Raw genomic sequence first — 25153 nt, 5'->3', positions numbered from 1 at the left:
CCATCACTTCCATATAGAAAATGGTCATGCTAACCGGTGCCCCCGAGACATTAGTTAAAGATATTAAAAGGAGTAATTTTTGCATTGAAAAGAGCATTTTTTATAATTATAAAAAGTAGATCACACAATTTCCAATACATTCATACCTTATTTAGCTCCTTAACCAGTGCCCCAGGGGCACTAGTTAGCATTTTCCTTAAGAAAAATTGTTTTGACGTCCTATGAGTTTTTCAAACATCATCCGCTATTTTTTTTTTTAACAAGCCAAAATGAGATATATTAATAAAACAGTCCCCTCAGCACAAGTACCGAGTAGACTACAAAGGTTTACATAGTGTCAGAGAAAAACCATAAACATCATCCGCTACTTCTACTTAAGTAGCGGACAATGTATTTTCTTCAAATGTCTCATTTTATAACATGCGATATTTAAACAGCGGATGAGTAAAAATAGTACGCGCGAATAAACTCATAGAGTACCAAAAGAAACTTTCCCAAGGATCACATGTCTAAACCTCTCTAGTTACAACTTGCATGCAATAGGATCGGTAGTTGGACTCCAACTTGGTGTAGAGCTCAGAAGAATATAAAAACAACCTCAATCTCTCCTTAATCATGTGGGAATCACCTTACAAAGGGGGGAGACAAATTCTACTTCATTTTGCAATTAGATTTTCAAGAAGCCTTCTTTTTCTCCCAATTTCTCTGTCAATTCATTGATTACATGGTGAGTTTTTATTAGGTTTGAATTTTTGTAGAAGCTAGAGTTTTATAGTAAACCTAATTATGAGAAATTGCATCTGGTGGAATGTTAAGAAAATCTACCCCAACTTATGACAAATTATGATTAGAAACTTTAATGTAGAAATTAGAGTATGTTAGATTCATATTTTATTATGATTTAATTATGAACTAGTTGAAATTCTATGTTATTTGATATTGGAATAGTTTTGGGACTGTTTTGGAACTATTAGTGTTGTTTTGAAACTAATAGAGACTTTATTGAAGGAAATTGTGAGTGGATAATTTAATATAACTGCACTGCGCAAACAAACAAAGACTATAGTAGAGTATGAATGGTTTAGCTCGCTATAGAGGAGGGAGATAGTTTACGCGTAAGTTGAAAGTGGGGGATCGCGGTCTCACGCACTAATCCCTACAGGTGCCCGTAGTAGGCCGGCCGCCCTACCTAAACCAATCAACATATCGGTCCCTCGGCCCCATTGCTGGAAAGGCTCGGCTTCAAAACTCATCAATGGTGACATCATTTGATTCCTAATTGAGCACACCACATAGTTGAAAATTTTGGAATCATCGAACGCAAAACTTTCTCAACAATCACAGTTTGCTCCAATCTTTCATCATGAGCAGTCATCCAGATTTGCAATTGACAATGTTCTTGCATTATATTCATCAACAGATTCACCTTATTTCATAGCAAAAACTTCAAATTCCCTTCTGAGAGCCTGTAATTGAGCTCTTTTCACCTTAGTTGAACCTTGATACTTGATACGCATGGAATCCCAAATATCCTTTGCCGTGTCATGAGCAATAATAGTCTCCATAATCGAACAATCAATGGCTTGAAAGAAATAGTTCTTGACCTTATGATCTTGAAGTTTGCTTTCATCCGCGAGTTTTCGTTGTTCAACTATTGCGTTTGGAGGAGCAAGAACAACACCAATTTCAATCAAGTTCCAATCAGTGATCGTAAAAGCCATCTAATTTAGGGATCGTAGGTTGAACAAAGTTGGATGTTTCTGCTGATGTAGGAGGATTTCTTCTGTATTTTATTATTTTAGTTAGATTTAGTTTTATTATATTTTAGGTTGATTCCTTATTTTTATATTTCACCTAGGATAGTTATTTTTATATTTTAGGTAGTTTTGTAATTTTTATTTAGCTAGGTTTGTTATTTTTATTTTTACAATCTTTTTGGAGATTTGTTAATTTTATTTTTCACTCCTATTTAAGCTAAATTATTGTAGCCTTGAAGGCAGTTTTTTGATTCAATAAAATTATTCGAGTTTTATCTCAACTTTCGGTGGACTCCGAAACCCTATTTTGACAAGTTTGTGTTTGCGGCTTGTCTTTATCCATTAGGTTTAGCGTTTTGCTAACCTAGCGCTTCCGTACTGCGTCAGTTGGTATCAGAGCAGGTTTCTCCTGTTCTTTTCTAACGTGATCAGATGGGAGATCAACCGGTGACGAAAGCAGAGTTTTACGGTGCCATGACGGCTTTAACCGCGGCCATCACAGCTCTGACAACACAGGTGACAACGTTATCCAACAACAACCGAAACTACAACAGCAATAGAAACAGTAACAACAACAGAAACGGCGACAACAACCGCAACAACCCATCTACTAATGACTCGAGTTCTGAGGATGAGGAAGTTGTGTCCGAAAAGGGAGGTGAAGAGAATCCAACTAGGATAAAAAAAATTGTCTTGTGCAAGTCTGGCGATCCACAACTTGATGTCGACCTACCTGTGGCGGCTCCGTTTAGGCCAGATGTATTTGTGCGAAATCCGGCAACAACCTCACCGCCACTAGAACCTCCGGACACTAGGATGCAGGCGGCGACTTCCATCTCAGCAAAACCTCCGCATCACAGCCGTCACATTGAACTCAAGGATTTGCTTATAGATCGGGTTCAATTCGGATTTTACCTGAAATCTTATGGTTTAGGCACTAGCTCAAACATGTTAACTGAGTTGGGTCAAATACCCTTTTGTGATAAATTTCAAATTCTGTGTTCTATCTTTGAGCAATGGAACCCCGGTGGTTATTTGGATGTGTTGACACGAGACAGGTCCTCTCACTTAATTCAATGGGATCCAGGAGGGTGGTCTCTTGTTCATTGGAGGAGTCAACCTGCAAAGGAAGCTCTTTATCAAGACGAGAACTCGGGGTCGAGTTCTTTTGAGGTAGAGGAGTCTGATGTAGGAGGATTTTTTCTGTATTTTATTATTTTAGTTAGATTTAGTTTTATTATATTTTAGGTTGATTCCTTATTTTTATATTTCACCTAGGATAGTTATTTTTATATTTTAGGTAGTTTTGTAATTTTTATTTAGCTAGGTTTGTTATTTTTATTTTTACAATCTTTTTGGAGATTTGTTAATTTTATTTTTCACTCCTATTTAAGCTAAATTATTGTAGCCTTGAAGGCAGTTTTTTGATTCAATAAAATTATTCGAGTTTTATCTCAACTTTCGGTGGACTCCGAAACCCTATTTTGACAAGTTTGTGTTTGCGGCTTGTCTTTATCCATTAGGTTTAGCGTTTTGCTAACCTAGCGCTTCCGTACTGCGTCATCTGCCCTTGAAGCAGTTGCAAGAAGAAGAAAAAAGAAAGCTCAAAGAAAAAGAATGATGAAGAAAACGGTTATAATACTGTTAAAGAAAACGAATTTTCCCTCCAAAATTGCGTTTCAGAGAGAGCAACATGTCCGGTGGATCCTACTGATACCACTCGTAAGAGTGAAATGGTTATCTCATTACTACTCAATGATCAATATCGTATATATATGCAAGTACAAATACATTTAACTCACAAACAAGCTAGTGAGCAGTGAGCACAAGCTGCGCCTATATATGAGCTCAACTTGAGCCTAACAATATTATGAATTAGCTGATGAACATGATGAGTGGTTCATTTATAACTCCACTACATCCCATCATTTTCTGAGACATATAGGCAAGATACCCATTGGTTAAGAATCACTCACTTTTTTTTTTGCTTAAAAAAAAAAGACTCATTCACTTTTTACCAAACAAAACAAAAAATCTCAAACCTTAAGTTAGGACATCTCCGACTAGGTATCACCCTCATTAACTTTTGTAAGAATAGTACCGATGTAAATAATTTCAGTTAATTACCACAAAAATTAGTTTCTCTAAAAATAAAATCTTAATTATCTTAATTAAATACTACCAAATTGATTTATATTTTCCAAATTTGTTGATTAAATATCACTAGAGGTGTTCAAAAAAGTTGGTTACCCAAACCACATATGTAACTTGGGATGTAAAAAATCCATAATCGCGGATATCAGCGGATAAAATCCGTCACGGGCACAGGACATATAGTTTAACGGATATCCGCGGATAAAATAAATGGATATTTCAATTATCTGTATTTAATGGATACGAATGAGGATTTAATACTATCCGTGCCCGCGGATATCTATACCCGCTAATAAATTAGTAAAATTACTTAAATATATGTATTTAAATATAAACTCTAGTAGTTTTATCTTATAAAAAAATAGTCTTCTCATATTTTTATGTTTTCTCTTCATATTCAATAGAGAAAACTTTTCATGTTCTTTTTCATCTTTTGAGGTAAAACTTTTCATCATCTTCTTACAACTTTTCATTTACGATAAAAAAAAGGGTAAATAGGTGTTTACCCCCCTGCAAAATACGTGACTTTTGCGTTATCCCCCTGTAATTTTTTTTTTTGAGATTGCCCCCCTGCAATGTGGAGATTCTGTGTATTACCCCCCTGATTGAACAAGTTGGCAGATGACTAGATCAGAATCTTGACGTAGCGGTTATACATGGAGTTTATTTAGTTTTTATTTAATTTTTAATGCCACGTCAATTATTATGTTAATTGATTAATTTAAAAAAAAAATAAAAAAATAGCAACAATGTTCTTCTTCCCTCCCTCAAACTCATTCCCAGAAACATTCCCAAAATTCACAACAACATTAAAAAAAGCAAAAAACAACAACAACAAAATTCATCAAATCCAACAAAATTCATCAAATCCATTGCCATAAAACCATTCTAAAAAACACAGCATTAGAAAAAATAGATCTACAAAGAACATAGATCTTGTAGAAACTCAGATTTGAAGAACAAAGAAATCAAATGAAATGGAAATCGAACATAGGTCAGGAATCGCTCGAAACAAACAGAAACTGCGCTGAAGAGGCGTGATTCAAGGAAGAAGATGAGTTACTGTTCATCTATGAGTTTTTGAAACAATGATGATGTTCATGATGATGTGATGTAGTGTTACTGTGTTGTCCTTGTACTATGAGTTCCTTTCAATAAAATTTTTGCAATTCAAAGAACAAAATAAAAAATTGAGATTGGAGGAAGAAGATGAGAAGTTATTGTTGTTTTTTTTATTTGTACGGGATGAGATGTTGTTGTTCTACATATTCTTTCATTTTTAGTTTTTTTTAATAAAAATTAATAATTACACATACATTAATGAGTTGAATTTTAAAAATAAATATAAAATAATTTAATTCCACGTGTACGTGCCACGTCATGTTAGTGATCCAGTCATCTGCCAACTTGTTCAATCAGGGGGTAATACACAGAATCTCCATATTGCAGGGGGGTAATCTAAAAAAAATAAATTACAGGGGGTAACACAAAAGTCACGTATTTTGCAGGGGGATAAACACATATTTACCCTAAAAAAAAATCATAATTTTGTCATTTAATCCATGGATATCTGTAAATATCCACGAATACCTCAAAATCTGTGGATTACCCGCTTAGCGGATACCCGCACAGATATGGAGCGGATACAGATATCATATTTATCCGCCTCCATGGATATCCATTGACATCCCTATATGTAACCAAACCTTACCCAAATTTAAAAGCTCAACCCATTTATTTTTTTTTGTTTTCACCACTAGTATCAAGTGGTTCCAGTCTCCTCCCGATCGCAGTTACGGGGAATCGAATCGTGGTCATCTTTACCAAGTCCAACGTCAATCATAACTGGACTAACTAACGATTGGTAAAGCCCAACCCATTTTAAAAAACAACTAAACCAGCCCATTTTAAATAAAACGGTAAACCCACCTTTTGCCAAATCCATTTCAATAATCGATTTATCGCGCCCGTCATCTTAAGTTGCAACCCTAATCACAACCTTCTCGCAAATTGCACATTGTTGTACGCCGCCCTAATCTCAACTCACAAACCAAATCAATTAGATTTTTTCCCGATTTCTCTGTGTAGCTTCCAGATCCCTTTAATGGCATCATATTATTATCATAATCACTTTTTCATCTTCCATCTACCATAACCACTTTTCCAAGTCCAACGTCAATCATAACTGGACTAACTAACGATTGGTAAAGCCCAACCCATTTTAAAAAACAACTAAACCAGCCCATTTTAAATAAAACAGTAAACCCACCTTTTGCCAAATCCATTTTAGTAATCGATTTATCGCGCCTGTCATCTTAAGTTGCAACCCTAATCACAACCTTCTCGCAAATTGGAGATTGTTGTACGCCGCCCTAATCTCAAATCACAAACCAAATCAATTAGATTTTTTCCCGATTTCTCTGTGTAGCTTCCAGATCCCTTCAATGGCATCATATTATTATCATAATCACTTTTTCATCTTCCATCTACCATAACCACTTTTCTCCCCTTCCGAATTTTAGCCCCATTTTCATCTTCCTCTCCTACCCCTCACAATCACTAATAGCTACATTTTCATTGAAAAACCACTCATTTTTAGTAAAACTTCATTTTCACCTAAAGTTTCCATTTTTTTTAACTTTATCATGAAGATTAAACTCAAAACCAAATTTGCGCCACCACCAGGTTCCACTTCCACAAACTCTAACAACAACTTTGAACAAAAAACCATTCCTGAGCTCGTGAATATTTTGCGTGGAACATGCCAGTTTGATACATATGATGTCATTGAAGGTGTTTTGGTGAATAGAGAGACGAGACTAAGAACAGAGATTCAACAACAGTTGCAACAGAAGTTTGAATTGGAGAAACTACAACTTCAAGAGAAGCTTCAAATGGAAGAGCGTTTAAGGATACAAGCTGAGGAAGAGGTTAAGAAAAGAGAGAAAATTTGTGAGAAAGGAAAGAGAGTGGAAGAGAGTTACGAAAAATTGTTGAAGGAAGTAAAGGCTGGTATAGCTTATAGAGATAATCGTATTATTAAAGAGCTTAAGAAGAAGAATGGCAAATTGGAGTGTGAAATGAAGAATTTGAAGGAGAAATGTGATGATGATAGCAATAAATTTGATGTGATGAGAACAAAGAACGAGGAATTGGAGTCAAAAGTTATGGAGTTGAGGAAGATGAATGAAAAGTTGGTGGAAGATAGTAATAAACTTGGTGTGATGATAGTAAAGTACGCGGGATTAGAGTTTGAAGTTTTGGATTTGAGGAAGATGAAGGGAAAATGGGAGAGAGATGGCAATGAACTTGGTGTTTTAAGAAGTGAATTAAAGAAAAAAAATTTGGAGTTGAAAAAGTTGAATGAAAAGTTGGTGGAAGATAACAATGCTCTTGATGAGCTTCGAGGTAAGGTTCATGTATTGGAGGCTGATAAAAATGCTTTGGTTGCTGGACTTAAGATTCAAATTGGTGAATTGGAAGAAAGAGTGAATAATCATTTGACAACTATAAGTGAGTTGGAGGAAGAAAACAGTAAATTGGCTCATGAGAAGCGGGTGGTTGAAATGTTCTACAAGTCTTTGCGCACAAAGCATAGAGAACTACAAGAAAGAGGAAACGATGAGTGGGAGCCTCATGCTGATCCTATGGTTGCTGATTTTGAAGATCTTACTGGAGAGGATGTTCTTGTCAATGTGTTTGGACATGACACTACGGACGCTACTCCTTTGCGAAGAAATGAAGATGTTCGTGACTCTTTTGGAGTTGCTGCTAGTACACAACTGCAGAACATAAGCGATAATGATGCTCAAGGTGCATCATCAGGTATACATAAATTATGCATGTATTTAATTATTTCCTGTAAAGATATGCATTTTTTAATGTTACTTTATACATGATTAAAGGATGCCTGCTGGATATATTATCTGAAATTCTGAATTTGATGAAATCATATATATTCAATTACTTTAAGAGCCAGGGGCATGGTTTTCCTTCAATGATCTACCATTCCTTATTTTCCAAGTTTTAGCTTAAGTATTATGTAAGCTTATTATACATATCTTTTTTATGCCAGCTAGTGGAAGAGTGAAACTAGGGGGAAAGGATTATGAGATCATAATCCTTGATGATGATGACAACGATCGGTCTATATCTCAAAGAGTACATGGAAAGAAGACAATTTTTGGACATGCCGTGATGGATGAGTATCCAAGTTCATCAGTGGCAACACAACAAAAAAGCAAATTCACCAATGCAGTAGTTGACACAGCCAAAAGAAAGTTTTCTTTCCCCAACATTGAAACCTCCAGTTCCTCTGATGATTCTATTGATGATAATCTTCCAATAAGTTCTGTGGTATCACAAAGAAAAAAGACAAAAATGTAGCAAGACAATATTAGCCAAGGTAACTATAACAGTTAGCCATGATTTTTTGTTATGTTCCATTCAAACAATTAACTTATTCTTAGCTTAATTCTTAATTTTTTAAAAAATATACATTTGTTGGATTATAATTTCAGATATGTATGGAAGCCATGGTACATTTGTATCTAGGCATACTTTATTTTGGTTTAAATTGAGTTTGAAGTGTGAAGTGTTATGGTTGTTTTTATTTTTCTATTTTGAAAACAAGTTTATAGTCAAATTTACTGTTAAGTTTTTTAACTCACTGCAAAATCTCTAGTTTGTTACTTCTAATCAACCGCAAAATGTGCATTGAGACACAATTGATACTTGAAAAAGCTGATCAAACATATGCTTAATAAAACTATTCGAGGTAAGTTTGGCTACCAAGCATACAATCATGATATCCTTAGCCATAGTGACTCAAATTTAGTCTTAAAATGGTAGAATATTACCTCATAACTAATTAGGTGATGTAACAATCATGATCCAGATCCTCTCCTTCTCTTCTTCTCCAGTTTGCATCTTGTAATAACCTGAATCATTCATCAATTATATTAACATGTTAACTGCTATCATTTTAATATATAAAAAATAAATTGAAGGTAGAGATCAAGCAACACAGTTCAGCGGCTGCAATTAAAACCCTATATGAATATTTGTATCTCGTTTAGTTAAAAGTTAGAGGACACATGCGAGGATGGTTGGTTGTCGTGCATAAGCCAAACTTATGCATCATTCATAAATAATGAAAATTACTCAATACACCCTCCATTTACTCCATGCACTCCCATATTAACTAACATGGAACATGGAACAAAAGTTATTATTTTACAATACAAATGGTTTCAGTGTATAACTATCTGAAACCATTTAACTAGCATAATGATTTCCAGGATTTTTAAAACCATAAAAACACAATATTGGTTTCAGTAAACACATAAAACCCTTTTACAATATAAATGGTTTCACTGTTTAACTGTGAAACCATTTAACTAGCATAATGATTTCCAGGATTTTTAAAACCATAAAAACACAATATTGGTTTCAGTAAACACATAAAACCCTTTTACAATATAAATGGTTTCACTGTTTAACTCTCTGAAACCATTTAACCAGCATAATGATTTCCAGAATAATATTGCATATATATATATATATATATTTTTCTCCCACCTTATTATATAAAACCATTTAACAATACTAATGGTTTCAGTGTATAATATCTTGAAACCATTTAACATACCAAATAGGATTAATATTAGTTTGTCTAGCTTTATCGTTTGATTATTCGAGGCATGAGCGAGGGATGAGCAGATGTAAACCCGTCGGTCCCATTTTTAATCCAATTTTATTTATTAAATTTATTTGCGGAAGACAAACAACCGGTAAGCAAAGCGCACGATCAGCGTTCGGTCATTCGAGGGTTTAGCGGATGTAAACCCGCCGGTCCCATTTTAAATCCAAATTATTTAATTACAATTTGTTTTGTAGGTTTTTATCATTTTTTTGATTTTTTGGTTTAAATTAAACAAATTAAATAAATTAGATAATAAATAAATAAATAAAAAAACAAATAACATCACAAGGGTGCATAAAGTAAGCAGGAGAGGTGCATGTAGCATGAAAGAATACATGTCCAACCCACAAGAAGGCTCAGCGCAGCAACAAACAAAAATTACAGGGGGATGATCTGGGTTGTTTGATTAATCAGACGACTCATGCTTGATCAGGAGAGTGGAAGCACTAAGGCTACTTGATCAAGAATCAAAGGCTAAAATGAAATGGTGCGTGGAAGTAACGATACGCGCACACGTAAGGGATTAGCGCGCGCTCCTGCCTTATGCACCATGCATAAGAAAAACACTTATGCATGATAACTTTTGCCGTTTATTTGGGTACAAACAAAAATCATGGTTTTATGATTGACATGCAAACTTCAACTTTCAAACTAGCTTTTGTGGTTGAGTATAGGCCTCACAAATTCTAATAATATATATATATATATATATATATATATATATATATATATATATATATATATATATATAACGCAGAAGCAAACTTTACGCAATGTTCACCCGAAGAGACACCATGATGGTCCAGTCCAATATATTCATGTTGCGACGCATAAAAAAAATCAAACATATTTTGTCTAAAATTTGTACTATTAAATATATTTGACTTTTTGACTTGTTTTTATTTACATTTTGTTTTAGAAAGAGATAAAATTCTATTTAAAAAAAAACTTTTAATTTTTTGAAAAGTTAAATGTACAATTTTAAAATGAACATCTTTCTAATCAAATTGTTACTAGTTCATTTGAGACTCTCACACTGCAAAACTTTCTAAATTTTTACTTTATATTATGTGTAATGAGTCATATATATAATGCAGAAACAAACTGTACGACAACGTTCATCCCAAAAGACACATGATGGTCCAACCTGATATTATTATTTTTTTTTTGAAAACTTGGTATCCGGCCTTAGGACAGACTAATTCAAGGGGACCAATCCCACCGCCCACTTGCGGGGGCCCCATTTGAAGCCAGAGTTTTTTTATTCTGTATGGACTTAGCCCACCGAAATTGGCACCAGTGGGAATCGAACCTGAGACCTTGAGAGGAGCATACTCCAAGGGCCCAAGCCAACACCACTCGACCAACCCGCCCAAGCCAACACCACTCGACCAACCCCAAGTGGGTTTCCAACCTGATATATTCATGTTGCGATGCATAAAAAAGTTAAATGTATTTTGTTTAAAATTTGTATTAAATATAATTTGACTTGTTGACTCGTTTTTATTTATATTTTATTTTAGAAAGAGTTAAAATCATATTAAAAAATGACTTTTAATTTTTTAAAAAGTTAAATGTACGGATTTTGAAGCGAACATCTTTCTAATCAAATTGTTTAATATATCTTCTTAAGACATAACTTAACTCTAATAAACAATTACAAATATACATGTAACTAACGATCGTTTCTCTTCACTAGAACCCATTTTCCACCAATATCTCACACCACTAATAGTAATACGACTAACTCAAAAAATCATGAGAATGAAACATTGTCATTTAAGGCCATCGAAATTTGTATTTTTAAAATTGACTCAAATCGACACTCAATCAGACAAACTCGGTTGGGAATTGAAAAGATAATTGGCATGAAGTCGAACATGATTAAAATTGATGACTTGGAAGGATAGAAGTGCCGAGGGAGTGAGTGAGCGATGGGGTGTGTAAATAGAAAATAAAGAATGAGACTAGCCATGAGCTTTTAGACACGAAAAAAAAAGCCCAAATCCATAACCTAAATCCATTTACCACCCTCAAACTGACAAAAGGTAAACCCGATCAAATCACGTATAAACAAAACCCTAATATCTCTTTCAGCGCCGAAACCAGAGACAGAGCTTAGTAACCATGACAACCAGATTCAAGAAGAACAGGAAGAAGCGCGGCCACGTCAGTGCCGGACACGGTCGTATCGGAAAACACAGAAAGCATCCTGGAGGTCGTGGTAACGCCGGAGGTATGCATCACCACCGTATCCTCTTTGATAAGTACCATCCAGGTTACTTCGGTAAAGTTGGTATGCGTTACTTCCACAAGCTTCGTAACAAATTCTATTCTCCAATCGTGAACATCGACAAGCTTTGGTCTCTTGTTCCGGAAGATGTTAAGGAAAAAGCTGCCAAATCGAAGAACACCGCACCTGTTCTTGATGTTACTCAGCATGGATTTTTCAAGGTTCTTGGTAAGGGTGTTTTGCCGACTAATCAGCCTCTTGTTGTTAAAGCTAAGTTGATTTCTAAGATTGCTGAGAAGAAGATTAAGGAAGCTGGTGGTGCTGTTGTTCTTACTGCTTAGGTTTTTTCAATTTTCAAGTTATTTGTTTTTTCTAGATTTGTACTTGAGATTGAGATTATTATGATGGTTTTGTTTTGGTTTAAATTTGGGAAACTATAAATTTCAGATTATAATGATATTTTAGGCTTTTGGTACCTAGTTGTTCGTTGTTTATGATTCTGATTTTGAGTTGTTACTTTTATCAATTATGCAATGTGTGTTACAAGTGTTGTGAAAATTATGTCTTTTTAGGATATAATTATGCAATGTTTGAATTTGTGGTGCAGGGTGAAATGAAATGAAATAGACTATTAGGATTTGCAAAATGGATGTTATCTCATTTTATTTTGCACTATTTCATAAGATATCATCAATTTGAATTTGAACATGCTCTGTAATGTGGTGTCCTTTTATGTGCGATTACACGAATACACGATTTCAATGTTTACTTACTACATTGAATATTATAATTAGGATGTTTCCTCTCTTTTAGATTTGTGCAGTTGTGCCGTTCTTGTTATTGGCTTTGTTGCATTTCACCATTGGTAGAGTGTCAAATGTTTTACTTTTATCAGTTATGCAATGTTAGAGTGTTGGATTGGTTGTATAGGGTGGAATGCTTCAAGAAATAGATGCTATCCCATTCCATTTTACTCTTTCCATGCTATACCTATAATGTGTCGTGTCTGAGTTTCGATTACACAATTGTTAGTGCTGTCTTAGGAAAAATAATATTGAGCTATTTGCCTCTGATGCTGGTTTTTTTAACAGCCTTATTCCTAGTTGGATTTTTAGAGTTATACTGTTTTATACTACCCATTGCCTCTAAGCAGAACTCAATTGTGATGGTGCTGTTTATTGTTTGTAGGAGGTATGCATCCCTTATAGGTCGAGTTTAGTTACCATCTTGAATAAAACAATTATGAGGTTTCCTCTCCTTTAGATTTGTGCATTTGTCTTGTTCATGTTGCATTTCACCACACCTTAAGAGTAATTAATGTCATGTTTGATTGTGGTCTGTGATGGTAAATTGTTGTCTCATGTTTGCACATTGTGAATTATCTAAGGTGTCAATGTTTGGTGATACTAGTTCTAAGTCATCTATCTCCTTTGCCTGAGTTCTGCAATGATGAAATGTGTTGCTCATGGCTAGGTAGGTATGTTCAATTCAGGTGGTTGAATATCAAGGTTATTCTTTTTTTTCTTTCGATTGAATGAGCTAGAAAAATGTTTTATTAGTTGATTCCAGTGATCCATATTTACTAAACGTCGTTGTTGTTCTTGCTACATCAATAGAGCTTTTTTTCTTGGTTGATAGAGCTTTATTATATAATAAAAACGATTGTTGACGTTGTGCTCAATAAAGCTTAGAAAACAAAAGTGAATAGTATGTATGTCATGCTTGAAAAACACATTTTCTTGAATTTGTGAATGAAAATGAGTATACTAAGAATATCTTACCTCTTTGTTCCAGTTAGTTTTGTAAACCATTGCAAAAGAACTTATGTCTGCAATATAGTTGCAGACATCATTCCACACCTAATTCCCTGAAGTATAACGAAGATTATTGTTTATGACTAAGTGTTTTTGATTTATTTTTTTTACAATCAACAACTCATATCATTTCATTTAAGCCACCATATTCGCTTGATAAACTTTACCACAAAGTTTGTATTTAAAGACAACACATTCTTAATATTACAAATTAAAGAACTAAATTCTAAGTTACAACCGGCGTATGTTGTGAATAGCATCCACCACATTATTTGAATCCGATTCAATGATGATGTGAGTGAATCCTCTTTGTTCCATTTGTTTCATAGCTTCAAGTATGACAATTGATTCGCTTTCAGTCATGGAACATTGTCCTTGACTCCATGAGGTTCCAGCCATCACAAATTGACCCGTGTGATCTCTCAAACAACAACCTGCACTTGTTTTTATTTAATTCACCGTGAAAGCCGCGTCTACATTACATTTGTACCACCCAAATGGAGGATTCTGCCACTTAATTTCCTGTTGTTACTGCTCGGCCAACCTGCTGTTTTGCTGGTTGTGCTGCATAATTTTCCATTCGATCCAAAGGTATTGTACCTTGGCTCCTAAATCTTGGCCTGTGTCCTTCCTCTCCCTCCATACACTGCTGTTTTTGTTGTTTCAAACAACCCACAACAACATAGCAAACATGCCTACAAATGTCCAAGATCAAATCTTTTGTTGTATTAAATAGATGACAGCGTGGTGCTACAGTTGCTTCAAGGCCAGCAACTTACTATCATTACAGTTAAATAAAATATGCCAATCATCTTCGCTATTATGCTCACAAAGTGGACATGCTAAGGGGTGTGTCTGTAGCCGAGTTCGGGTTGGTAGGAAATTTTTGGCCTTTGGTGGGCGTTTATTTTCCATAGAATATTTCATCCATCTTGGTCTACCGAGTCACTACCTCTCCCCAAAACATTTAACATCATATTATATCCACTTTTAACACTATATTGACCATGTATCTCATCAACTCAAATTAATTTATCTTCCTCAACCACATCAAATAGGGGAATATCAAGAATACAATTAGCAAGAATACATAATTTTCTTGTATTTAACAGCTTACATTTTACATCTTCCAATGAAATTTATTTCAAGAAAAACACAAAAAATCATACTTCAAATTATCATATTCAACTTTTCTTAATAAATGTGAAAACTCTTTTTTTTTTTGTGCTTATAATATAGGACGAAGGCAGTATTCATGTTAGCAGCATGACATTGATCCCCACAATGGACCTGATTACTAGTGATTGATATGAGAGCCTTTACCTTAATTAGAGTACCTATGTGTGAAGGAATATTTTGAAAAACAAAGTCATTTATAGTACTTGTTTCTTTGTTCCCTTCACTCGTTCCTTATAATCACTTTTCCCCTACTCATTTTCTTCCACACACCAAGCAAATTCATTTCATCTAAAAAGTTTGCATCTTTCTGCCTTACCATGAACATTCAACCCAAAATAGAACCTGAGTCACCTTCAACAAACCATGTCATTCTTGATACAGATGAAGATGAAACAAATCTGATGAAAACACCTCATAACTTTGAAGATAAAACTATCTCAGATCTTGTTGAAGTATTGCGTGTTGCATATCTTCCTAAGACTTTTGATAGTGTTGAAGCTGTTTTGTTGAGTAGGGATCATGATCTCAGAAACCAGATACAACTTTTACAGCAGAATGTTGAAATAGTGAAACAACAGCTTCAAGAAGAGAAACTTGCAAGGTTGAAGGCTGAGGAAGAGGTTAACAAGGCAGAGCAACGTTATACAACTCTGTTGAAGGAACTCAAGAGAACTGGTTTAGCTGCTGATAGAGACACTATTGAAGTTCTAAGAAAGACTAACATTAAGTTGAAGGAAATGTGGGGGAAAGAAAAAAGAGAGGTTCAAAAATATAAAGCTATGTTGGCGGAAGCTGAGATAACTCGTTTAGCAGATCTTTTCAAAAAAAACTCGTTTAGCAGATAACAATGCTATGGAAGAGCTGAAAAAGAAGAACATTGAGCTTGAGTGTGATGTTAAGATTGTTTCATTGTTTAAATTCTACTAATTTAGCTCCATTACTTCATTAAGACCATAAATACGAGCAATGCCGTCGCCTACTTGAAGTATGTATTTACAATTTTGGCCTGACTTTTTTTCCTCTTATTTAGAGCTTATGCAAACAAGTCATGCAATTTGTATATATTATTATAAGTTTGTCTAGGTAGTTTATGATAAAATAGCTTATAAAATTACAATTTTCACTAGGGTGAACTTATAAAATAATATAAAACTTAATTTATATTCCATAAGCTATTTGCATAAGCTCAAAAAAAGTTATGTCAAACGGACCCTTAGTATATAGTGTGGAAGGGGCATGATAAGATTCAATAGAAGTGGAAAATCTAACCATTTATCTAAAGTTCACCATGGTGGACATATTTTTAACTAGACCATACTAAATGCCACCTGAACTTCAAGTGCTAATGTTAGAATATCAAGTTTTCGAGTTGAAAATCAGGAATCTTTGAGACAAATTCTAATATGGACTATATAGACAACATCTTTAACCCATTGTATTATTACGCTAATGACAAAAAATAATATAATTATGAAAGTAGTGTATTAAATCACACCGGTTGAACTCTATGAATCAATTGAACTATTACCCGCAAAAGTCACACTGATTTAAAATTTGGTTCGGTTTTTAAAACATTTGCTTTGGCTTATTACTATTTCGTTTTACAACTAAATATTAAATTAATCAATTTCCATGGTGTCCATGCCATGTGTTTAAAAAATCTACATGGGTTAAAATGTGAATTAGGGGGTGGTAAATCATCAAGGGACAAAAGGGTAATTAGGTGTGATGGTTGGGGGTAAAAAGGAGAACATCAGTTAAAATCCTATGACCACATTTTGTCGTTTAGGAGAAGTTAGAGGAAACATGCTTTTCTTTGTGACTGACAACACTCCAGTAACAACTTGGTTACTATAGTACTTGTTTAAAATACAATAAGCGCTTTTTCACTTTCCTTGCTCTACTATAATCGCTTTTTTCCCTCCTTCTTCTGGTTTTTAGCTCCATTTTCATCTTCCTCTCACTCATTTCCTTCCACACACCAACCCTCTTATTTCTTCCTCCTTTCTTTATATACCTACATTTCCATTGAAAAATCTCTCATTTTCAGCAAAAACCCATTTTCAGCTAAACTTATTTTCATCTAAAGTTTGCATTTTTCCACCTTATAATGAACATTCAACCCAAAATAGAACCTGGGTCACCTTCAACCAACCATGTTATTCTTGATAGAGATGAAGATGAAACATATCTGAATCTGATAGAAACACCTCATAACTTTGAAGATAAAACTATCCCTGATCTTGTTGAAGTATTACGTGGAGCTTGTCTTCAAGAAACTTTTGATAAAGTTGAAAGTGTTTTGGTGAGTAAGGATTTGGAACTCAGAAACAAGATACAACTTTTAGAACAGAATGTTGAAATGGAGAAACTTGGTAGGTTAAAGGCTGAGGAAGAGGTTAAGAAAAGAGAAGAACTTTGTGAGGAAGGTAAGAAAGTACAGCAACGTTATTTAGCTTTGTTGAAGGAAGTTAAGATAGCTGGTTTGGTTGATCATAGAGAAACTATTGATGTTTTAAGAAAGAGAAATGTTCAGTTGAGAGAATTGTGTGAGAAAGGTAAAAGAGAGGTTCAAAATTATGAAGCTATGTTTAAAGAAGCCGAGATAGCTCTTTTAGTTGATAGAGATGCTTTGAAAGAGGTGAAAAAGAAGAATATTGAGTTTGAGTGTGAGGTTAAGAAGATAGAGGAAAAAAGGATGGAAGATAGGAATGAACTTCAAGTGCTAAAGTTGAAGTATGACGAGTTAGTATCTCGAGTTTTGGAGTTGAAGGAGAAAAGACTGGAAGATGGCAATGCTCTTGATGTGCTAAGAAAAATGAAGGATGGATTAGAGCATGAAGTTTTGGAGTTGAAGAGAAAAAAGGTGGAAGATGAGAAATCACTTGTTTTTCTAAAATTGAAGAATGGTGAATTAGAATATGAAGTTTTGGAGTTTAGGAAGCTGAAAGAAAAGTGGGGGGAAGATACCAATGACCTTGGCGGGATAAGAGAAAAGAATGCTGAATTAGAGAATGAAGTGTTGGAGTTGAAGAAAAAATGGTTAAATGATAGCAATGCTCTTGAGGAGCTTCGAAGCAAGGTTCGTGTATTGGAAGATGATAAAAAAGCTTCAGCTGATATTGAGATTAAAAACGGGGAATTGAAGCAATCAGTGAACAATAATTTGGCAACTATAAGCAAGTTGAAGAATGAAAACAATAATTTGTACATAAAGTTTATTGGACTGCTTGAAAGAGTCGCAAAAGTGGAGGATGACACCAAACTTTTGATGAGTGTAGATGCCTCCGGTGGTAGAAACAATGACGGAGAAGCTGCTATTGCCAGTACTCGCCTGCAGAACAAATGGGGCATGGATGCTCTAGGTGCATCATCAGGTATATGGAAATTATTCATGCATCTCATCATTCTTATAAAGATATGCATTTTTTTTTTAATGTTACTTCATAACTATTTAATTTAATATGTGTGATTGGATACTTGTTTGGTTAGATTGCTTGGCCTCGAACCATGATTTTCTTGTTTTATTATCCAGATGGACTAGTAGAATGAGGGTGTTTATGTAGGGGAGGTTACTTAGAACTTAGAAAGAGATGGTGTGAATGATTGTTCTTTTGTTTAGAAGTAAGCTGAGGGATATGAGTCTGTTTGGATTGACTTATTTGAGTTTATCTACTACCATACGTTTTGCGAGACTGTTTGGGAGAACTTATGACAATATAGCTTTTCAAAATAGCTCGTAGCATATATAAAAACAATTTATCTTTTGATATAAAAATAGCTTATGTAAGCTCATACATAAACACTTATCATGATAAGCGCTTGTGCTATAATCTGCAAATAAGTTGTTTATCCAAATGTGTTTTTTTTATAAGCTTGTCTCTGGAAAAGTATTAGTATATAGCTCTTTTCTATTTCTATTCTTTTTTAGTCTTCTGAAACCATACTTTGAAGCTTACTTAAAATACAACAGAATATCCTTCTGTTTTGTTCTTCCTATTTTCGAGATATAGTCCAATTACTACTGTGCAGCACTGAATTTATACATTGTAAAAATAATTTACATGTTCTTCCTTTTCTTCCTATTGTTATATCTTTTACGTGATTTCATCATCATCCCTTGAGGAAGTTTTCATTCCCGAAAATAAAAATGAAAAACGAACAAAAGCAGGTAAGAAACTCGTTTTGTGGTAAACTTGATTACAGAATGCCTGCTGTATATATTATCTGAAATTCTGAATTTTGATGAAATCATATATAGAGAATAACCTGAAGAGCCAATGACTGGATTTTCCATGAAATGCTGAGGCTACTACTAGCAATGTTTTTATTGAAATAAAGATTCTACCATTCTGTATTTTCCAAGTTTTTGTTTGAGTAACATCATGTTTGGCAAATGTTATGGTAGCTTATACATATCTCTTTTTGTACCAGCTAGTGGAAGATTGAAAATGGAAAAGGATATTGACGATGATCAGCGTATGTCTCGAGGAGTGCATGAAAAGAACACCATTTCTGGAATTGCCGCGAAGAATGGGCATCCAACTCCAAGTTCATCAATAGCAGTTGACATGTCCAAAAGAAAACATTCTATGGCCGACACTGAAACCTCCAGTTCTGGTTCGTCCTGCTGTGATTTATCGTATCTCGATGATCTTGCATCAAGCTTTGAGGTATCAGAAGCAAAAAAGAAAAAAATGTAGTCCGGCAATCCATGATTAAACTATTAGCCAAGGTAAACCCTAGGTTTTACTTTTAAAATTAACTCATCCTTATGTTAGTTCTTAGTTTTTAAAGTATGTACAAATGTTTGATTATATATTACAGATATGTACTTTTGTATTTAACTAAAATAATCCTCTACTATTCCCTCCAATCTGTATTATAAGCAAAAAACCACTTTTTAGGTTCATTGGAAAACTGATGTATCTAGTCTAATAATATATAGACCAGATACACCAGTTTTTAACTCACTACTAAATCTCTAGTTTATTACTTTTAATCACATACTGTAGTTTAATAAAAAATATTGAGAGGTAAGTTTGGCTACCCTACAACCATGATATCCTTAGTCATAGTGACTCAAAATTATGGTCTTTAAGAATTATTTGGCTAGTAGATCAAAATATGTTTTGCTTTATACTGTGATTCCAAAAGGTTCTGCTTTATTCTACTGTGAAACCAAACTCTCATTTTATCACATCTGAAAGATTTGAGAATGAAGTAGAAGTGATTTTCTCATTGTATAACAATGCACCCATATTATCTTTTTTATATATACTTGCACACATATAATATATCTCAGGAACATAGAATATGTAAAATAATGCAACTAACATCTGCACACATTAGTTGTCCTCTATACATAGTGACTAAAATCCAACAAATCAAACGGCTCACATTACAATGACCATAAAAAATAGTGACCGCAGTCAATTCAAATCCCTTACGAAGCATGTTTAGGATTGTAACAAGAAATAGGAACTAGAATCAGATCGGTTTTTCTTCTTGATGAGGAACTCAAAGATTCGGTCATTTCTAGATTTTCCATTGTTAATCCACTAGGAAGTTCCCAATTATAATGGTAGAGAAGTTGTGCAAGAGCAATTTCAATACTAGATACACCGAACAAAACACCAGGGCAAATTCTCCTTCCAGCACCGAACGGTATGTATTCAATATTGGAACCTTTGAAATCAATGGAACAATCCAAAAATCTCTCCGGCATGAACTTGTCTGGTTCACTCCAATACTCAGGGTCTCTTCCAATTGCCCATGCATTAACTATCACTTTGTTTCCGGCATGTATTGTGTACCCTTTAATCTCACAAGTTTCTCGGCATTCTCTAGGGAGAAGAAGAGGGAAAGGAGGGTGTAATCTCAATGCTTCTTTGATCACTGCATTTAGATATTTTAGTTCTTTAAGAGATGTTTCATCTATGTATCCCTTGCTGTCAAAATGTTCTCTTATTTCTTGTTGAGCTTTGATCATTACTGTTGGATTTTTCATCATTTCTGAAATAGCCCATTCTATAATTGCAGCTGATGTATCACTTCCAGCAACAAACATGTCCTACAACATGGCAATGAAATAACCTTGAATCCTATACATATGACTCATAATTTATTGATAAGTGGACATGTTACTCGAGGTGGCGAGCAACCTGCCCAATCATCACTAATTTATTTATAATCTGTAATTTGAAGCTTGAAAAATGGAAAAATCATTTGTCATTCTTCCTAACGTAGACACAATTGGTCGAACTCTTAAATTGTTAAATCAAATCTTGTGTTTTCTATGTGTGCATTTTTTGTATCTATTTAAACTAGAGTAATTGTTCTAAGTTCTAACAATTATTTTACATCATTATTTTGTATTATATCATAGTAGTAATATATATGCAGTATAAAAGCTTGAAATTAAAGAAACCAATAAAAACCAAAGAATATATAATCTCAAACTTACCAAAACTACAGCTTTGATATTGTCAATAGTCAAAGGACACTCAAGGCCATCATCACAATCTTTAATCCTAAGAAGGACAGAGAGAAAACCCTCTATTGTCTCTCCATCACCCTTCTTTGTCATAGCCTCCTTAATAATATTTTCAAAAATATTATCAAATTTCATATGCAACTCCTCCAATTTAGGCTTCATTCCACTTATCACATGTAACCACTTTTGTGAAGGAAACAAATCCATTATAACAAACCCTTCAGCAATTTTCACAAGTTTCTTAATCAACAAAATAAACTCTTGTTGATCTTTACATATTTTACCAAAAGCTGCTCTTGAAGTAATGGAACTTGTCAAGCAAGCAACATTTTCACTAAGGTTAATACATGTTCCAATGTTATTAGAAATATGTTTTATTAAATTTGATACCTCTTGCTCTCTAATCGATTGAAATGATCTAACACGTTTTGTACAAAGAAGCTCTTGTGAACATAATCTTCTTAATTGTCTCCAATAGCTACCGTAAGGCGCTGTCGCGATGTCGGTGGAACCGTAACACATGATGTCTGCACCAACTTGGTGTGGTCTATGAGCAAAAACCATATCATAAGTTTTCAAAATCTCTTTGGCAAATTCAGGTGAAGAAATTATTATGGTTGATATTTCACCTAGTTTTAGGTGCATGATAGGGCCATGTATTTTGGACAAATTTCTTAAACCATGATGAGGTAGAGAACCAATAAGGTGGTGTATACTTCCTATGATAGGAAGGTTCCATGGTCCAGGTGGAATGATTTTTTGTGTTTTGCTTGTGACCCTTAATATTCTTTTTCCTAATTTTAGAATTTGTGTGATGAAAAGAAATATTAAACTTGTTGAAAATAAAAGGAAGGGTAAGAATGATATGTCCATGAGGAAAATGTATAGGAGGAGAGCAAATGGTGATATGCATGTGAATGATGTGATTCATTGTAGGGTATTTATATATGTTATTTGGGAAGAGAATGAAAAAGATAAATGAATAGTACAAAAATTAGTTATTTTTTACAATAGGGTGTAATATAATGGGAAGAAAATTTAAAATTAATATAAAACAAATACTATTTATTCAGAAAAGTTGAGTTTGATAATGTTTCAAAGAGTTAAATTTATCGATAAAATTTTCACAAAAAAAAAAAAAAAAAAATTATCAATAATTTTTTTTTAAGTAGTTTAGTGGTTAGAAATTTCATCCTTAAGGTGGATAAGTGAGATGATCTCTGGTCCCTTATATATATAATGTGTTGTCCTGTCAACTGATCTAAATTCACAGAACATCGATAATTAATTTATATTAAATTGATTAGCAATGTCTTTTTTGATGTAAACAATTACGTTATTTGAAAGAAATATATTATCTAATTAGTATTTTTTTAAACACATGATGTGTTAATATATTATTGGATGCATGTATAAAATAACTTTACACCGATAATGTATATAAATTAAATTCTTTTAGAAAAAAAATTTAAGTGTTTTCACAAATATCTTAGCCTTATTTGTTTTCTCTAATATGATTGAGAGAGAAGAAATTATAACAAATATTATTTGTGTTTGTCAACTAAAAAAAAGAAGAAGAAGCAAATATATTTGAGAGTATAGAATCTACGCATAACACATCATTGATCATATGAGTTTTGAATGAATAGAATGAAAACTTAAATGCATTTTTTATTCTTTTATTTATTTAAAAATAAAGTCATAGTTCTTTTATTTTAAAAATCGATTCATTTAGCCGTCGAAGTGCTACACCTCCATGTGGAGGGTATTTTACCTTCACGAAAGGGATTTTCTATTTCTATTTAAAAATCGTATATTTTAGTTGTCAGCAAAAAATCATTTGTTTCAATTTATAAAACTGTACTAGTACGAATTTGGAACTCTTAAATAAATTTACTCCTTCCGTCTAAATAATCAACTCATTTGTAAAAATAACTTAAAAACTAAAAGTGAGTACAATTTTAATTCAATATTTTCAACTTTAAATAAAAGTGAGTACATCAAATACATGATAAGAATACTTTAAAAAAACTAAAATATTGGGTTCAAGTAATGAGTTCTCTTAGGATGAATTGTTTGAGAGAACTCAAGTTTGATTCCTAATGAAATCAATTTTTTGGCAGACTTAACTTATCTCGTACGAAAGTGCCCTTTCCCTAGGAATCAAAGAGTTAGTAACAAAGATAAAAATACTTTAAAAGACGTATCCTTCTTTATTCTTTTTCATTTATCGTATACTGAATTTGATAGGAATGACTGTAGTTCGATTCCCCGCAACTGCGATCGGGAGGGGGCTAGAACTACTTGGGCTCTGTTTGGTAAAAATAAGCTATAAGCTAGCTTATAGCTGATGGCTGGTAGCTTATAGCTGAAAAGCTAGTAGAATAAATAAGTGTTAGTGGGTAGTTATTATAATTTTTAAAAAATAAATAAATAAAATTAATGAGGGTAAATATGGAATAAAATGAAAAAGCTATAAGCTATAAGCTCATACGCTACTTGAAATAACATCTCAAAAAACGCTATAAGCTAGTTAGATAATCTCGTTACCGAACACTTCACATTTTTTTCAAACAAGCTTATAAGCTAGTTCAATAAGCTATAAGCAAGCTTATTGGACTTACCAAACAGTGTCTTAATGTCATAACTGACCCCCAAACCAGATTAGACGGTCCAATGGCCAAATTCCGGTGGTGAAAACTAGTTTATTTTTATTTTATTAATATGTGTAAGTTGGTCAACAAATCGATACACTCATCGTATGATATTTCATCCATTTTAAAATATAAAATTAAAGAAGTATATACATATAGCTGTAAACTTGAAACCATGGCGTTATGCCTTTGTCTTGATTATTGGTACCAAATATATTCAAACGGCAAAAACTCCACTTGTATGAATGTAATTAACTGTAATTGTTAAATCTTTCATTTTCTTCTCATATGTATTACCGTATCTAAGGCCGGCTTGTAATATTCCGATTGAGATTAGCTAGCATTGGATGGATTTATATGTACTTACTATGTTCAAAATTGTTTCTTCTCATAATCTCATGTGTACAAACAAATGTCTCACATATCTAAAGAGAGCATTTTTTTTTTTTTTTACATTAAAGTTTTGATGTTGAATATAGTGTTCTTTGTTTTTCCGAATATTCTTAAAACGTGCTTTGTACGTAATTTGTAGAAGATAAAATATTATAGAAAGATAGATAGAAATAATATAATGTATGGATTTTGAACGTTAAATAACACAATGATTCTGAAAGAACACAAATGTTTTTAGAAGTTTAGTTTCGGACAATATATCTGCAATTGGGAATTTTGAACTCTGACTAAGTTTGCGATTCAATTTCTTTGCTATGTATAGCACTACTCTTTGAAACATTAAAAAGAAGTCTTTCACATTTTAAAGAATACATTTTAAACTTTAACATTAAAAAGAAGAAAAATAAATAATTAAGGATATTATGGATAAAATATTAGTTAATATTGCGTTGAATTTTAGAAACAATAGAAACAATAAAGAAGTTTTCTCTCCCGACCCCCCCCATTTCTTTTATACCCCCAAAAAATCACATTTTGCCCCTTGCAGTATAAAATTTTTTTGCCAAGAGACTTCGGTTTGTACGAACCGCAGGCCATGGACTTCGGTTTATATAAACCACTCGCTGAATTACTTCGGTTTATGTTAACCGAAGTGTTTCTTTATATAAATAACCTGCTGTCAGTTCTTATTGTTCACAAAACGAGAATTTAAAAAGGTTACGGAAAGAAGATCAATTTTTGACGCATTTGAGGCTTGAAATCAAGATTG

The 25153-nt window shown here is 33.5% G+C and overlaps 4 protein-coding genes across 4 annotated transcripts; 3 read left to right on the top strand and 1 right to left on the bottom strand.

The window, feature by feature from the left end:
- The first annotated feature begins 2189 nt into the window (after positions 1 to 2189).
- Positions 2190 to 8297, top strand: LOC123920732 (histone-lysine N-methyltransferase, H3 lysine-79 specific-like). The gene is made up of 4 exons (XM_045973035.1): positions 2190 to 2654; positions 6563 to 7075; positions 7163 to 7736; positions 7987 to 8297. Exons 1-4 carry the CDS (start codon positions 2190 to 2192, stop codon positions 8295 to 8297), a joined length of 1863 nt encoding a protein of 620 aa, XP_045828991.1.
- A 3216-nt stretch (positions 8298 to 11513) lies between these two features.
- On the top strand, positions 11514 to 12327 carry LOC123881689 (60S ribosomal protein L27a-3). Its single transcript, XM_045930412.1, has one exon. It carries the CDS (start codon positions 11743 to 11745, stop codon positions 12187 to 12189), a length of 447 nt encoding a protein of 148 aa, XP_045786368.1. The 5' UTR covers positions 11514 to 11742; the 3' UTR covers positions 12190 to 12327.
- A 4420-nt stretch (positions 12328 to 16747) lies between these two features.
- On the top strand, positions 16748 to 21139 carry LOC123923472 (protein Daple-like). Its single transcript, XM_045976161.1, has 3 exons — positions 16748 to 18218; positions 19276 to 19576; positions 20884 to 21139. Exons 1-2 carry the CDS (start codon positions 16952 to 16954, stop codon positions 19542 to 19544), a joined length of 1536 nt encoding a protein of 511 aa, XP_045832117.1. The 5' UTR covers positions 16748 to 16951; the 3' UTR covers positions 19545 to 19576; positions 20884 to 21139.
- LOC123920731 (premnaspirodiene oxygenase-like) lies at positions 20288 to 22210 on the bottom strand. Its single transcript, XM_045973034.1, has 2 exons — positions 21308 to 22210; positions 20288 to 20914 (listed from the first exon to the last, which is right to left on the bottom strand). Exons 1-2 carry the CDS (start codon positions 22208 to 22210, stop codon positions 20288 to 20290), a joined length of 1530 nt encoding a protein of 509 aa, XP_045828990.1.
- Positions 22211 to 25153: the final 2943 nt, after the last annotated feature.

This window comes from Trifolium pratense, linkage group LG4, assembly GCF_020283565.1.
Source record: "Trifolium pratense cultivar HEN17-A07 linkage group LG4, ARS_RC_1.1, whole genome shotgun sequence".
NCBI lineage: Eukaryota > Viridiplantae > Streptophyta > Magnoliopsida > Fabales > Fabaceae > Trifolium > Trifolium pratense.
Note: the sequence above shows the minus strand (reverse complement) of the source record. Positions and strands in the feature narration are given on the sequence as shown.